The sequence below is a fragment of the Mytilus trossulus genome, chromosome 7 (genome assembly GCF_036588685.1).
Source record: "Mytilus trossulus isolate FHL-02 chromosome 7, PNRI_Mtr1.1.1.hap1, whole genome shotgun sequence".
In the NCBI taxonomy this organism is placed as follows: domain Eukaryota; kingdom Metazoa; phylum Mollusca; class Bivalvia; order Mytilida; family Mytilidae; genus Mytilus; species Mytilus trossulus.
Window position 1 is genome coordinate 5,644,191 of NC_086379.1, and position 17,606 is coordinate 5,661,796.

Here is a 17,606-nt window from a genome sequence, read left to right on the forward strand (position 1 = left end):
AAAAAGTAATTCAAGCACCAATCAGTTCTATTTGAAGACGTGTACGTGATCAGTTTAATAACCATGATTCATACAGATATTCAGCCGGTTTATTGAACTTTAAATATTTGGCAGTGATGTGTTTGATAGCTATCAAAATTATTAATTATGTTTCTAAGTATTTGTTTTGATTTACTTTACAGCCTTGAACTAACTTTGAATCAAGCAGTTCTATTTTTATTGTATCTGCTGTCATTTACTTTTACATCAATCAAGTGTATCCTAAAAATAAACAACCTTTTGTATCTTAACGAAAAAAGTTTATCATTCTTACAAGTGGGTTTTAGTCATATTTTTTTCTTTTGATAAAATTCTCTTTTGTGTTACTAGTATATTAATATGGGAAAAATATGATACAAAGTATCAAAGGATATAATCTGAATATAGAAATGTCTTTCTGATTTTACTACTATCAGAAATCTCAAAGAACCATATCGAATTGACATAATCATGTTTGACGGTCATTTTGTGCCTATGGAGTTTGAATTTGTTGGGGTTTTTTTCTTCATTTTTTTGTAGGCAATATAAATATGTTGAAATGTTTGTTTAAAATAATCAAGGAATCCCTCATTTAACTTCAGAAATGTATACAGGGGTTGGGGGGACTTAATAAACCCATCTACAAATAGCAAAAAGAATCTTTTTCTTGATTTGATTATTTCAGTGTCTCACATGAGAATTAGGGATTTGTATATAATGTTTTATATGTTTTAAATTTCACCGAACTTAATTTATATATAAGTGGAAAATATTTTTTAAGGCATGGTTCTTGTTTATGGAAAAAGACCCTTATCCTTTACTAAATACTTTGTTGTGTAAATTTATCTTAACGAACTGAGTACCGGGATGTCCTGCAACAGAAATGGAATAGGTAACCTGTTGGGAAAATAAAAATTCCGGAGTCAAAAGTCGGTAATGTAAAAATACTATACTTATAGTATAACATGGTTATCAAAAGTACCAGGATAATAATTTTAAACGCCAGACGCGCGTTTCGTCTACATAGGACTCATCAGTGACGCTCAGATCAAAATATTTATAACGCCAAATAAGAACAACGTTGAAGAGCATTGAGGACACGAAAATTCCAAAAAATTATGCCAAATACGGCTTAGGTAATCTTTTCCTGGGATAAAACAATCCTGAGTATTTCGTAAAACTCATCATATATCTTCGAACTATAAATATAAATATATCTATTATTGATTTAAACAGCACTCTTTCGTTTGCATGCAGCACGTACTGCAGAAATAATAAGAAATTAAAGATTTTTCTGACGTAATATTAATAATTCAATAGCACTGATTAAACAAAAAAAATCCCAAAAATGGATCGTAAATATAAAAACAATTACAAATAAATCACATTTTACATCAGTGGTTTGGCAAATATATATCATCTTTGAATATAGAAACAATGATAGCAGAATACGTATGTCTTTGATTAAAAACTATTTTAGAGAGTGATGCTCATCAAGTATAATTATTCTAAAAAATGAATATAGTACGTGGAATTTGTACAATATGTATGTGCTTGATTCAAAACTATTTTAAGGGACTTTTTCTCGACAAGAATAAATGTTCTTAAAAAAAAAGAAATGAATATAGTACGAGAAATCTTTACAAAATGTATGTGCTTGATTTCAACCTATTTTAAGGGACTTGAGCTCATCAAATATATTTTTCTCGTGAAAAAATAATTATAATACTTAAGAATAATGATGAAAATAGAAATAGATAAATTTTCATAACTGGTGTTAAAATGATTTAAAATGAATGTGAACACATTGCAACGATCACGTTGTGCACGCAACATCTTATTAATAAGACAGATATAAATGCAATCTAAAATATTGCATATAATTTAAACATAGAAAATATTAAAGTTTGAGTAAAATCTTTAGTATTTAAATTTAATCATGTGCATGTTTTAATTCTGTTTTTATCAGACTGTTGGGTTACAGATATTTCAAGTTTGTTCAGTGACTTAACGTGTATTTTTGGTATTTAACTTCTAGAATATGTCTGGAATAGGTGAATAGTATATTTAGTGTGGGAGCTTTTATCCACTAATTTCTACATAAGAAAATGCCTGTACCAAGTCAAGAAGATCCATTCGTTTGATGTGATTGAGCTTTTGATTTTGCAATTTGGTTAGGGTCTTTTCGTTTTGAATTTTCCTGGGAGTTGGGCTGTTTCGTTTTGATAGTCTCTCCAGATTGAAAGTGCAGCAATGACTACGACAAAAACATACTATTACTATATAAGAATCAATAGTGTCGATGTATGATCTTCTTAGTGTAAATGTATTTTTTTTTAAATATGACATAAGACGCAATAGTAGTATACCGCTGTTCGAAATTCATAATTCGATTCAGTGAAAACAATTCCGGGTTTCAAACTTAAACCGAGGAAAACACATCAATTACAAGAGGAAAACAACGAAACAACAGAAACACTGCAACACACACTGAAACGTTCAATAAGATAACAACTGCCATTTTCCTGACTTGGTACAGGACATTTTATGAAATATTGGTGGGTTGATCTTGGTTTTGTAGCTAGCCAAACCTCGCACGTTTATGGAAATGTTAAATATAACACTAACTTACAACAGTACATGAAAAAAAAGACATTACAAATATATGCAAGAACAGTCTGGACAGAGAAATACAAAAGTAAACTAAAATAGTACATTTTTACATACTAGTACTTATCAAAGGAACCAGGCTTATAATTCAATACGCCAGACGCGCATTTTGTCTACATAAGAGTTAGTAACGCTCAGATCAAAATAGTAAGAAAGACAATCGAGTACAAAGTTGAGCAGCATTAATGATCCAAAATTCTGAAAAGTTTGTTTACCTGCGTAGTATATTAACATAATAAATGCACCTTGCAACGTGTCCGTTAAAATATCACCAGTAGTAGATGAAGTATGAAGCCCGTATGAAGCTACGATGTGGGTGTGCGACGAACGTAGACATATTGAACGACTTAGAAACATGTTTTCGACCCATACAACAATGAATCATAAGCTGTTAAAACCATACAGACTGGAGTACTTGGCATTTATATTTCAAACTTTTATACTGAACTATAATTGATATTGTTTTGTTGTTTTTGTCAGTTAACCTTTAAGTTTACCTAAAACATCACAAATTTTCCTCCGATATCTAATAACATTATAGTTTTCCTTGGACATCTGCTGACCTTCAAGATTTTCTTCGACATCAAATGACCTTGAACTTTTCTTCAACATTGAATGCCCTTGATGCTTACCTTCGACATCTCATAACCTTGAAGTTATCTTTTGACATCAAATGACATTAAGATTTTCCTTCACCAGTGCTCCGGATAACAAAGAAATCAAGCTTGACAACACTTGCTCCTCAGTTAGACACACCCTAGATTAAACTAATTGAAGTCATGATTGAATTCAAATAAACACCTGCTTCAATAGATATATTTGAAAAGTGTACAAGATAATGCGAAAATAAAGTGTTTTGTTATTCATCTTTTACCTGCAGCTCGCATGTTAACATGCATACACATGTAAATACTCAAATTGTGATTCAGACGACACTTAAAGCAAGGTCACATGTGTATAACAGGTTGGTAAACGTCGTATAGTAACAAACTCCCTTAATATATGCTCTATTCACCTTTATGAAGACGCTTTTTGATTTTAAATTCAAAAAGTTTTTATTTACAAGTAATGATCCGATAACAGCTAACTGACAATAACTTATTGGCTACGAAAAGAAAACTGCATAAAATGTTAATATGAATGAATAATGAAGGCTTAATTACAAAACTTCTAGTTCAACGAGAGTTCATTTTGCCCAATATCTGTTTTAATAATTTCTAAGTTTCTAACTAATAAAAAGTATTTACTTTTTATACTTTTTATGTCTTTTTTGTTAATTGTATCTCAGTTGAAAGAAGTTTTATGAGCAAAAACTCAACGACAGAAGTCTGCGAAACAGAAGCTGATTTGAATAAAAAACATAGAACACTGCATTATTTATAAACTTAGGTAGTTTACTATACTGCATTATCATAAATCAAGAAATCAAATATAACATTTTTATAACTTTAATTGACATTTGTTCTCCCTTTTGGATAAAAAAAAACCCGATAACCTTGATAACAAATGTTCGTTAAAAAATAAATGAGTACCAATCATGCTTTCAACATCAGACAATTATTTTGCTGGTCTTTGTATTATTTGCATTCATTTGTATTGTCTAATAGCTGAGTCTAATAGGTTTTAGGTTTTCTTGTGTCATAAAAACTTATAAAGTTTCCGGTCTATAGGTTACAAGAGCGCAATTATTTGTTTGCATTTTACCGGCAAATAAATGGTACTGAGAGAATAAAATCCTATACGGCTTCTATTTGGATGATACAGGATTGGAAGTACATTCAATCGAAAGCTTATCTAAATAGGTGTAAAAATTGCCGAAAATCATATTCGCATTTTACGAAGTATAGAAAATATCTTCTATTTCTGCACGCCGGAACCATTAAAAATATGCCTTTTTCATTAAGCGAAAAAAATAAACTGCATTTTAAGTCAATTTGAGCCGCATGACCCGTATATTTTTTTGGTTTTAGTGCAACACTGGCATTTCTAGTCACATGAACTGCTACCCGTTTTCTCTTAGTTTGTGTAGTCTTCGAGAGAAAAAAGTATGGAACATCAGTGGTACCCTTTTGAAAATGCATTACGAATAATTGCGCTCTTGGAACCTATATGTACTTACAACAAGGGAGATAAGCAATACTACGATCAGTTTTATTGTTTCGCATCTAATGCATTTCTCATCAGAGAAAACATGAAAAGAAATTTGTTACTTTTCTATAATGGTCGAGAATTCGCATCATTAATAATTAAGTAAATGATGTGCATTGTTTACCTGTTTGATAAAATAGAACAAGATCTTTACTCGGTCAGAAGTTGAGGGCAAAATGTATGCATTATAGTAAAACTGTTGTTATATTTTTACACATGTATACGTCTATAAGTGGATAGGAATGTCTCTGTATAAGATGTTTATAAACATGAAATGCCATAACTACCAAACATATTGGTATCTGTGTATTTAAAAAAAAATGGAATGCTGACATTGGTTATAAGAAACGATATTTTTTGTGGAGGTTGAAAACGCCGTAATGAAAACACCATGCTTTTTTTGCGTTTGAACCGCTTTTCTCGATTTACCTTTATAAGGAACACATAAAGTCAGAATACCTCGAAGCCAAAGATTTATACCTGTCAAATGTGTCCAATAGACATCCAAATCTCGTACTTTGAGTACAATATGAAATAGTTAGAATTCCACACTTAAAAGTATGTCGGAAAAATGGACTCTTACATATTGCAAAATAAAATTGAGAATGAAAATAGAAGTTGCCTTTCAATCACAAAAATTCATAGCTTTTATTACGCACAAATTATTAACTAAAATATTTCAAGGTAACATATGTCGGCAGCAATTTGAAGCTTTAAGGTCAGTCACATTCAGTTTCGATTCTATTTTAAACATTTTGTATACATATACTTCAATCATCTGTTTGTTCACCGAGAACAAGTTTCGATTCTTCAACATTCAAATGTCGTTCAAATATTATTAAGAAACGCATTTTTATCGGTTAAAATATCCTATCTTTGTTTTTTCTAAAATGATAGTGTAAATTTTGTATGCATCGTCTACGATACAAATGGGGCGTTATGTTTTCTGGTCTGTGCGTTCGTCGCTCCATGTGTTCGTCCCATTTAAGGTTAGAATTTTCCCTGAAGTTTTTCTCAAATCAACTTGATAATAAGTACACATATGCATTATGATGCTTATAGATGTCAAACTAGAGATTTTGACCCAAATTCCGTGGTTCACTGATCAATTTGAATTTCTTGGTTGAAATTAGGTTATAAACATGTTTTAGGTTATAGACTATGTCATTGTGGTAACATTAAGCAAAAAAAACCCAAGAAATTCAAATTGATCAGTGAATTGGCATAAATTTGAAAATGCCAGGATTCGATTTTGGCCGTACTGTGATAAGAGTTTGAGTAGGATATGGTTTCCTATAGTTATATAATTTGTATAAGGTTGCCTGTTAATTTTGTATTCGGTGGTTGTTTTTGATCGTTGTGTGTTTGTATGTGTATGTGTTTAGATGTGGTCGTGGAAGCTTACTCGGTATTATATATTTAATGTCTTGGTATGTAGTTTAACATGAAGCATTGTAGAGTATAAAGCTTAAATAATTCGTACATTCTGTCGCTTATCGTTTATGATATTTATAATCCCCCTCCGTCACCGGATAAAATACAAGAGTTGTAACGTTAAGCAGCTTTTCCGCTGACAATACATTTTGTTTCTTGAGTTCATCACAAAAAGTAATGAGTGATTGTAGACAAAAAGTAATCAACATTTCAAAAAAAATACCTTTAATGATAAAAGCGTTCTGTTCCGCGCTTCTCAGCACAATCGTAACCGGTGTTAAAGCAGTTACTGCTAGCGCATCACCGTGACTATAGCTCTGAATCATAACATTATATTGACAGTTGTAATTAGCCAAATCGATTTCAAAGCAAACTAAATAATAAAAAATATAGGTCGGCAGTAACGTATTAATATACAATTATTCCAAGATAAACATTTAATATTATTTATATAATATTTTTGTCTGTTTTATAACAAAGTGAAGAAAATGTAATAATAGGTAAATAATGGACGTTCAAGATGGCCTTTGTCAGACACTAATTTATAACCGGAACTTGTATATTTCTTATTATATATACTAATGAGAAGTTTATTGCACTGTCATAAATGCTATTTCTAGTCTATAATGCTCGATGTAGATATAAATAATGTACAAAAGGTGAAAAGAAACTTACCATCTGTTGTGGGAAGAGGGGATTTACACAGACAATAAAAAAAATACAATTCGTACAGTCCCTAACATTCGCACACGACATAATAATTATAATTTCTATCATTAAAAAGGGGTGGTGGTGTGGAATGATTGCCATTGAGACAATTCTCCACAAGAGCAAACAACAAGAAGTCAACAACTATAGGTCAATGTACGGTTTTCAACAAGCTAATACCGCATCGTCATCTAACAAAGACCCCGAAATGACATTTGTTTTATAAAGAAAGTTGATTTTTGTAATATTTGCAATATCTGTATATTTTTCAATATAAAGTTTTTGGACTTAGTTAAGAGCAACTGAAAAGTTCATGAATACATTAAAAAAAAGTCTGTAATTTATATTTTGCAAAGTTTAAACAAACTGTTTTTAAGTCAAGAACTTTTAAGGAACATTCTTAATAAATTTATAGTGATTGCATTTTTGACATTACTTAAGAATAACAAACCAGAATTTGCAAAACGAAAACACTTGCTATTGTTTATATTTTTAATTGTACCAGGCATCTCAAGTAAAACACAAGACACAATTTTTGGTAGAATTACAAAACACATTTGGCTATAAACAAAATTCGTTGAATAGTAGTCAGCTAGCAAAATAAAAGCCTTGTTTTTCTTAAGGATTAATTTCTCTGTCCTATTAATCTCACGAAAAAATCAACCAAATATCAATTAGCAGAAAAAACAAAGAAAAGTAAAGAATAAAACCAAAATGCTAAAATTCATGATATAAACGAATAGTAACATGGCTGCAGACAGTTTATTTTTATCGTTCGGTTTTGCTAGTGCTCAAACATGTACAATGTTTGCCCGATTTTTATAACACTTTAACTTGGACTTTACTATAAAGTATACTTTTCTATACTTTCTTAGTATAGAAAAGTCAGAATAGAAAAGTCCAAGACTTTTTTTATAGATTTATATCAGCAATGTTTAGGACAAATTCAAGGAAAGTGCCGATCAGTTATTTTGAAGGAATTATGATCCTTAGAAATATAAATTATATAGAATTAGCATTTTAGGCGCTCTCCAATGTACATTTACGCTATGTTTTCACCAAATACATACATGATATGAAAGGTTTATAACAGCATGTGTCTCGGACAATGCAGAAATGACGTACTGATAAAAAAAACCATCTAATGAGTTGAGTCCCTTGGAAATATTTAAGATATCTGAAATTGCTCGCCTTCAACTCTCTAAGATAATGTTTTATATAAAAACAATCTTAGTTAATGCCCTTGGATAATAAAATGTGTGCATCGCGGTCGGCATTGGACCTCTGTGGGTTTGTTTTAGTTTTTTTTTTTTATTATTAAAAACAAATACGAGCATTATTTATACCATCTTATAACGTTACAATGTACACTCTACGTCATTAATTAAACATTTCAAAGGAACATGACCTTTATTTGGATATACTGTGCTTAATTTTAAAAATTTATGTTTAAAGAAAAAAATCATTGTATGAGCTACATGTACATATCTTTTGTAATGTTATTGTGTTGCGTAAGTGGAAATAAGTTCTCATGTACGCTGTTAAAAAAGTCAAGTTTAGAGAGGAAATTGTTGCAATTGCTTTATTTTCAGATATTTATTAAGAATTTGTCATTAGGGAGTAAGATTATGATACCGATAAACAATCAAAATGCGTTTTACATTGTTTAACGTAAAAGCTGAAGCAAAACATCTATCCCGCAGAGAATTAGAACTTAAACTTGTTCGATCAGAATCATCTGGACGCTTTTTAACTGTTAACACCTAATTCGATTTTTAGAGCTGCAGGTACATTGTTTATTTGTTCTTCTCTAAGAAACATAACATCAAAAGAAAGATAAGATTTATATATATATATCTAAACTCTTTCGTGATCATTAAATGATTGATATCGTGACCCAACTTAACAGATATGTATTACAAATACTTAAAAATGTTTTTTTGTGTAAGGTATGGGGTACCGCGTCTGAAAGTTGATTGATCAGTCGTTTAGATGGACGCCCTTTTAACGTAACGATATTGGCGATAAAAAAAACATTACAAAACGCGAAAAGTAAATAAAGGGTAGTTGTTTTTGCCACGAACGATATGTTAACTAATAGATTACCATCTATTGAGAAATTATTTAATATACCACAAAAATCAGCGGCTACAAATTGTATAGAATAATGCATAATGAACGTGCACATATATATATATGGAAAATAGGTGGGCTGTAATACTGGGTCCACAAAACATTAGTTAAGTTGATTCGTATATATAGAGAGAGAGTCTTTCGTTTATCATTGACTATAAAATTGAGAATGGAAATGGGGAATGTGTCAAAGAGACAACAACCCGGCCATAGAACAGACACCAGCAGATGGTCACCAATAGGTCTTCAATCCAGGGAGAAACTCCCGCACCCGATGGCGTCTTTCAGCTGCCCCTAAACAAATATATATACTAGTACAGTGATGATGGACGCCATATTAAACTCCGAATTGTTATAAACTAAAATTGAAAATCATGGAAGACTAACATGCGGCGATGTTAAACATGTTTTTTTTTTTCGAGATCTCAACCCTCCCCCTATACCTCTGATCAATGTAGAACAGTAAACACATGCTTCAATGTTTTATTCCTTAAATATATTTGGTGGCAAGATGAAACACTTGAAATGTTTTCATAGTTTTATATAAATTTCATGTTCTAGTCGATTATATAAGACTACAAATGTCTCCAATGATTATTAAGCTGAGTATAGGACTACTTCCTCTAAGTAATCCGGTTGCATTTTATTGTAATATAATATTTCTACCGCACGGAAAGAAATAATATACCGTTCTCAAAGACACCAAAAAAACATTTAAATTATTTTTGATAACTGCAAGTAAAATAAATCCGACTAAATTTATCAATCAATATGAAGACCTCATGTTATCAAAACATTTATTTTTAAAATGACAAATGTGTGTTTATGTTGTTTTGTTATTGTCTCACTTACAGAACAACAGAAAACTCTGTCTGAAGTAAACAGAGACTCATTTTTACATAAAAACCACAAAACGTATAACAAATTGGAGCAATAAGTTCGAAATGATAACGTAAAATAGCTAAGCTTTGCAGTAGATCAAATATACAGAAACGAAAGACAAAAATTCAACTTGCATCATTGCCATAGAAACGAAACGAAAATGTTATCAGGCTGTCCGAATGGTTTTGATCTCTAGACTTATTGTCAGATCGAATGATATCCAAAAACGAGGCTAAACTATAATAGCACTATGTCAACTAGTAAAGATAAATAGTATAACAGCTGTTTCTGTCAAACGTAACTATCTTTTATTATCATATATAAATAAATAGATGTTAAAATAGTTGAGGATATTTTTAAATTGTAAAAAACAAAATTAGCATCTTCTCATGTAAACTTTCATCAGACATGCGCAATACGAAATTCACATTTTGGGGAAATGATGTAAAATAAAGATAAAGAGTTTTTGTTTTGTTTTTGCCTCATTGTTTTTGGCTCCATGATAAGAAACACAAATACTGCCGATATGTTCATGTGAATTGCACGTGTTTGATATGCTCGATATAAAAGCTTTGAAAGTCAAATACATAAAACATTAGAGAAAATAAAACCCAAACGGAGTCAACAGAACTACTCGAACCGTAAAAGGCATGCTTTTTCTAAAAGGATCGCAACCTTACTTTTAATATCAGCTCAAAATAAACTTGAAAATTTGTTTAAAAATATCATTTAGATAACGCTAGACTGAGTACAAACGTATTGAATACTCGTGGCAGGTACATAAAAAAAAGTGGTAGTAAAAATGCACAGAAAACTGATTTCTTCATTACACTTTTGTTAATAACCAGAATGTTGGACGGCAAAATATAAAGCATAACAGAATGTAAATGAGATGTGAATTATAAAGGCCTAGAGAGAGCAACCCATCAACATAATTTTACTAAAAAGACATCACAATATTACGACAGATTTATTAATTGAGCAACTGATATCACTTATAAAAAATATTTTTTGGTAAAAAATCATTTTAAATGTTTTATTTTCACTGTCCTTTGTACTGAAATTTGTTCACCTTTTAGCCCAAATCAAGTTGTTTGAGATTGTTCTACTTTTCGGTCAGAATTAGATTGTTTGCTTTGTAAAATACTTTCAACGAATTTTTTTTTTCCTTAAGATAATTAAATATTGATAGCATTTTTTGGGGAAAAAATGTGTTCCTATCATACCTAGATATGGTACTAGTACAATTTGAAGCTGTGATATAAAACCTATATAAGACTGTGTTGTCTTTTATAAATTTCTTATTTATGTGCATTGCGTGCATGGAAGTATTGCTGTCTTATTGTGCATATAGACCACATTTCTCTATATAAGCATTATGAAATCTAACTTGTCTGAAACAATTAAATTTCGAATCAATTATCATCAGTTACATGACGAATAAAACTCTAGTGACTGACAGAGCAAGTATCTTTATGTAGAATATCTCTGATACAGACAACAGTTCAATCCAATCTCAGATACGGAAGCATCACTGCCAACTAATCAGCTGCTTGGCTTTGTATACAAATAAACCCTTTCATCTTTGCATGTGGATAACAGTTTGAGTTTAAACCGTAATAAGTGTAGACGGTTAGCAATATGACAAAACTGGACTTTAATAATTATGAACTTTATAATACTTTTTCAAAACGGCTGGCATGAGAGTAGAACGGAGTTTGTCGAAACGAAGATTTGAACGTATTGCAAGAAGGTAAGGTTAACTTTGGTATATGTTTTATGCCTTTTTTTCTTGAATACATACTATTTAAATTTTAGATTTTTGATAATTATTTTCATAAATAGTTATGCTTATATATTTATTTTGCAGTGTTCCAACTTTTAAAAATTTGCCTGAGGAATCGCTGAGTAAAATTGCCGACGTGTTGGAGGAGGTAGGATACTTTTTTGTTTTGTTTCTGGGATTTCAATTTTGTTGCATCAGAATTATACTGTTGTGAATTTAATTTTTCACATCTTTCAGGAAAAGAATTTGTCAAGTTTTTTTCTACTTTTTTATTTAAGTAAGATATAAGACCTTCCAAAGCGATATTCTTTATCCTTTTTTCGCGAATAAATATTAAAATGTCTATTTTTTCTCAAATAGGGGAAAGCAGGCTCCACTTTACCCATTTATTTGTATTGATTCTTAAGCCGTTCTCAGTTGCCATTACAAAATAAAACTTGTGTAATTGAAATATTTTTCTTTATACAACGCATCCTTTTTAGTTTTAATTTTGATTCTAAGGCTCTTCAACATTTCACCTTCGGATTCCACATTTTTTAAGTCCTACTGACAAGAAGCAAGTTTTAAAATTTCTATCTTAACAGTTTTATAGATGCTATAGACTTTTTAAAAACAGTCATTCTTAAGTTTATTAACAAAAAGTTGTATGAATATAAAAATACGTCACTATGGTACATGGGGTTTATTTCTATGTTCACATACTTTTTGTTTTGCTATTTCATTTTAAAGACCTACAATTAAGTAATCATACAGTTGGGATTAAACAAACGATTCTTCATTTTAGAACATCTACTGCGAAGTGCTTGGCTACTTTTTGGTCTAATTTATTTAATTCTGGTATCTATAATGAGTTAATTTAGTTACACAGATACCTGTATACAATAATAAAAGTAGTCACCTCTTTCTTATAAATCAACTTTGTGATTTGATTATTCCTGGTTCCCCCTTAAGTTTGGAGCATACAATGATGTTAACTTTGATTAGCATGTTACTGAAACCTAAATACACAACAGAATAGTTCTGATTCAGCAGTTTAAAACTTGTTTTGAGGTAATTTGAATTGTCTAGTGCATGGTTTATGCATCGAACAATTAATTTAGATGTCATAGATAATATACGGAGCACAATGGCCAGACTCTGTAATTGTGAAAGAACTTTCATATTTTGCATTTTAAATATAAAAGAAAGAAAAATAAAAACTGTAGAAAAAGATTTAATTTGACAAAAAAAAGTATTTTTTTATTTGTATTTAGTTATTGGAACTATTTAATAATCCTGAGTGATCTTCATTCGTTTGGGCCTTTAAAAATATATATTTGTTTGCATATAACCCTACCTACACAGAAAATATCTACCTTCTTGAAATCTTTTAATGTCCTGATAAAAAATGTTTTTTTTTGTCAGATAGGCATGAAGACTAAAAAAAAAATAATTTGGCACTTCGATATCTTTTTTCCAACAAAAACGCATAAATACCTACCCACTGCCACTACCTTTGAAAAGGGTTTGGGCAAACCAAAATGGTTTTAAGTGCAGCTTTGGAGAGGCTGCTTTGAAATGCACAATAAGCTCTTTTTCGTTCAATGTCTATGATTTGAGTTATATTCATCGATGACAGATCCAGACTGAAAGAGTTTTAATTTATTCTTTGAAGATAGAATTGTGAATTGCAAAGCTCAATTTAGTCATTTATCTCTGCGTTTTCCTTTTTTTTCCGAGATGATACATTATTGCATTACCAAATGGTAGTTATAAATTCTAATAAATACTTTATGTCTAATTTAAATGTTAATTTTAGAAATAAATTTTCACACAAGCATAACGTTATCAGTAATTTTAACTGATGCAACAAGTATTTCATGATAGGTAGATAAGATTAAGACATTACTTGGATTTATTAAGATTTTGAAATTCATAAGATTCACTTTTCATAATTACATTACATAATAGTGGTGCTTGCAACGATGCATTGCTGAGGCAAAATATTAGTCGGTAGAGTGTTGCAAAAACAGAATTAGATGCGTTCCCATAATTGGGAAAAATCAGAAGGTCATATCTATCGTTTTCAAAAATCAAATAAAGAACGGTAACGGCTAATGTGGCAAATAAAAGCATCCACATAAACATTGAAAATCGACTCCTTGTTTTAAAAAATCACTTTGCTGAATAAAAAAATGGTAAAAAAAAGATATTCTCTTTTAGAACGAAGGATGGTTATACACGTGAAATTCTATAATTTTTTTAGTAATTTCCGTATTCATGTAAGACTGAACAGCCCGCTCTGTGGCGGTTAATATTTTTCATTCTAGAGTCCAATATCATAAACTCCCTATACACTAATCTACTGTTTATAAAACACAAAATAATGAGAGTCTATGGCATGAACTCTTTAAATAACCAAATACTGACGTTTTTGGAAACTTTTGGAAATTTGAGTATTATTTGCTCTTCAATTTCATTTTTGACCTTTTTAACTCATTCGAGTGTCACTGATTAGCCTTTGTAGACGCGGATCCTAAAGCGATCATGACTTCATATAAGTCGAGATAAATTAGAACCAACATTTTGTCATATTTTTAAAAATCTACAAAAGGTTATGGTAAAACAATTATTACCTTCCATTTACCAAATTTAAGAATGTACTACTGGCATACGATGTCCTTTTTGTAGCTTACGTACATGTGTGTGTGTTGTTCATTGTTTAAGGCCGTATGGTGACCTATAGTTGTTAACCACTTCGTCATTGAGTCTCGTGTAGAGAATTGTCTCATTGGCAATCATACCACATCTTCTTGTTTGTACTTGTCGTTGATTGGTACTAGCTAGAGTATTACAGTTTTGATTACATAATAAACTAGTCTGCTAAATATTTATTTTGATATCAATATAGAATAACAAGACGTATTGAAATAAGTTTAGAGATTAACAACCAACTGCGCATTAAAGACCCCATATAATGACGTATCGGATTATATCTCCCAATCAAATTACACAGCGCATATTGCTGATTATGCATTTTGAAATAGCATTTTGATATAGCTTTCTGCTGTGCTTCGGATAATTGCCACAGCTAAATGTTTATTTCAGTAACTTTCATCTACGTTCTTATTTACCTTTCATTGCACTTGAATTATTTTAGCATTTATTAAAAATTGAAATATGCAAATCCCATGTGGATTCAATTTCTATAATATGTTTTAAATATTATTCAGTCATTTAAGACTAATAAACGAAGGCGCCTTTGATTTTTATAATATGATTTTTATTTTTAAAGACTAATTGTTTTCTGCTGTAATAAATTTCGAAATATTTTTTTTTAAGAATAGAGGAATATAGCTCCTTTATGCAAAGCACTGATTCTTTGTCCAGATTTGTTCATTTTATTTTTAACTTTTTTATTGGGTTTGGTCGACCTCGAATAACACGTAAGAGACGATTATTGTCGAAATGCGCATCTGGCGCATAAAACTTGTTATTGTAAACAAATGAAGTTCAACCATCGTTGCTATGATTGTAAGTTCTTACTAAATGCTGATAACAACAAAACCAGGAAATGAAAACCTACATATCATACGCTAGCACATGCATTGCATGTGTTATACAGATAAAGTGAAATCCTCTGAGAAAACATTTGTTTTACGATTAAACGTCAAATTACTACATTCATTGTTAATTATATACCATACAATATGCTGTGTAATTGGTTTTAAATTCGAATTCAGCATTCACGTTGCTTATCGTGAAAAACAAATGTTTTGATTTGACTCGCCGCCATCAAGTCTTTTTGTTCCGAGAAGCGTAACGCAAACACCAATCAATCAATATTTGTTATGACATGTTCATCGAAGTATCTTAAGGTCTAGGTATATTTAAAACCAAAAAGATGGGAGTTACAGTGTGTGTTTATAAGTTGTGCATATTGAAACTGATTTAACTTAGCATCTCATTTGACTATTTATCAAAATATTATATTACCCAGTAAATAAACTCATTCATATATACCAGGTTAAATTTTATATTTACGCTAGACGCGCGTTTCTTTACAAAAGACTCATGTCACCAGTGACGCTCGAATCCAAAAAACAAAAAAAAAGCAGAATAAAGTATAATGTTGAAGAGCATTGATGACCAAAATTCCTAAATATTTTGCCAAATACAGCTATGGTAATCTATTCCTGAGGTAGAAAAGCCTTAGTATTTTATGAATTCAAAAGTTTTGCAAATAGTTAATTAATAAATATGAACATATAAATTATAATTCTGGACTGGTGATACCCTCCGGGAATTAAACCTCCACCAGCAGTGGCATCGACCCAGTGGTTATAAATACACTCATCATAGATACCAGGATTAAGTTTTGTATTTACACCAGACAACATTCTGAATCATATTAACATTAGCCATTTTCCATTTGAAGACACTTGTTTGCATGCTATCAATAATCTTTTCTGCAGTAACACATCTTAGCAGTTAACAAATAGTTATGAATTCTAAGTTTGAATTAAAAGAGGTATAAAGCATAGGACATCTTTTAAAGAACAAAAAGGGGCAAACATTTGGAAATAGACTATATGAAATAGATTTTATATGTATGGAAGACTTTGATTATTTGACTTAATAGATAGTGTTGATTGAAACCTGGAAAGCAACATGTGCCCATAAAAAAGTAAAAAAATGACAGGTCAAACAAGGAAAGACAAAGAGACAAATAAATGTACACCGATTACTACATAGGAAAATTGAGATTATAAATAAACATGTTCACATAATAAAAAGTGGTCGGCTCTTGAAATGATTGTAAGGGTTACCAATAATTTATGAGCACATTTTCTAAAACTGTAAACGACCCCCTGTCGCTCTCTTTGTAGAACGGAATATACTTTTTCACCATCCATCATTTTTGTTTGGTGTTCTATTAAGAGACACTATTATCATTTAATGTCATTCCTGACGTAATTGCAACGTTCTACAATGCAATATTTTCTGTACATCTGTTATATCAAAAATCTGCACAATGTCTTTCATTTGACAATGCCAGTGATTTTATATGTTACAGTTCTAAAAATAAATTCATGCCGTTTTTATTTCTACCTTCATTATATTTTTATAGTATGCATACCATGTGTCTAGAAACATTATACATTGCATAAATTGTTCGAACCTGTTAATATATTTGGTCTAGAAACATACATTTAAGTGCAAACCTGCCTTAGAATCAGGCAATGGTGAAAACATGGCAAACAAACTTATAATTCTGGTACTTTTGATAAATGCATACATAGATCGTTCGAACTTTGGTAGATCTCATTTTTCGGTAGTGCTGCAAGTCATTAGGATTACATGTATTTGTGGAAAACTGTAAGAGCCAATACTTACAGTTTAAGAACACAATCGATAATCAGGTACGACTCTCCCAAATAAAGGATCTATTAGTATACCGCTGTTCCATAGTCATAAATCGATTAAGTGAAAACAAAACCGGGTCACATTCCAAAACCGAGGGAAACACATATTGAAAATTACTCTATAATTGATACTATGTATATTTAAATATTTATTTAAATGCTAGGAAACGAGCCCTTTGATTGGATTCAATAAATATTCTAATTATTATTATTCACCTATAAGAGGAAAACAACGGAATAACAGTAAAACTGAACTGCCACGATAACAAACACCAACATACATAGCATTGACTATTAAGTAATTTTGAACAACTGCCATATTCTTGACTTGATACGAGCCATTTTAAAGCAAAACGATAGGTTGAAATTGATTGTATGGCTAGCCAAACCTCCCACTTATAATGCAATAGTAAACAAGATAT

General features: G+C 30.7%; 1 protein-coding gene across 3 annotated transcripts in view; it reads left to right on the forward strand.

Annotated features, from left to right (window-relative positions):
• The window catches only part of LOC134724518 (cGMP-dependent protein kinase 1-like), a 105,371-nt gene that overhangs the window by 56,748 nt on the left and 31,017 nt on the right, over nt 1-17,606 (forward strand). For all 3 annotated transcript variants that reach the window (XM_063587588.1, XM_063587589.1, XM_063587590.1), the window contains exon 5: nt 11,864-11,927. In XM_063587588.1, the coding sequence (XP_063443658.1) occupies nt 11,864-11,927 (64 nt within the window). The remainder of the gene's footprint in view (nt 1-11,863; nt 11,928-17,606) is intronic.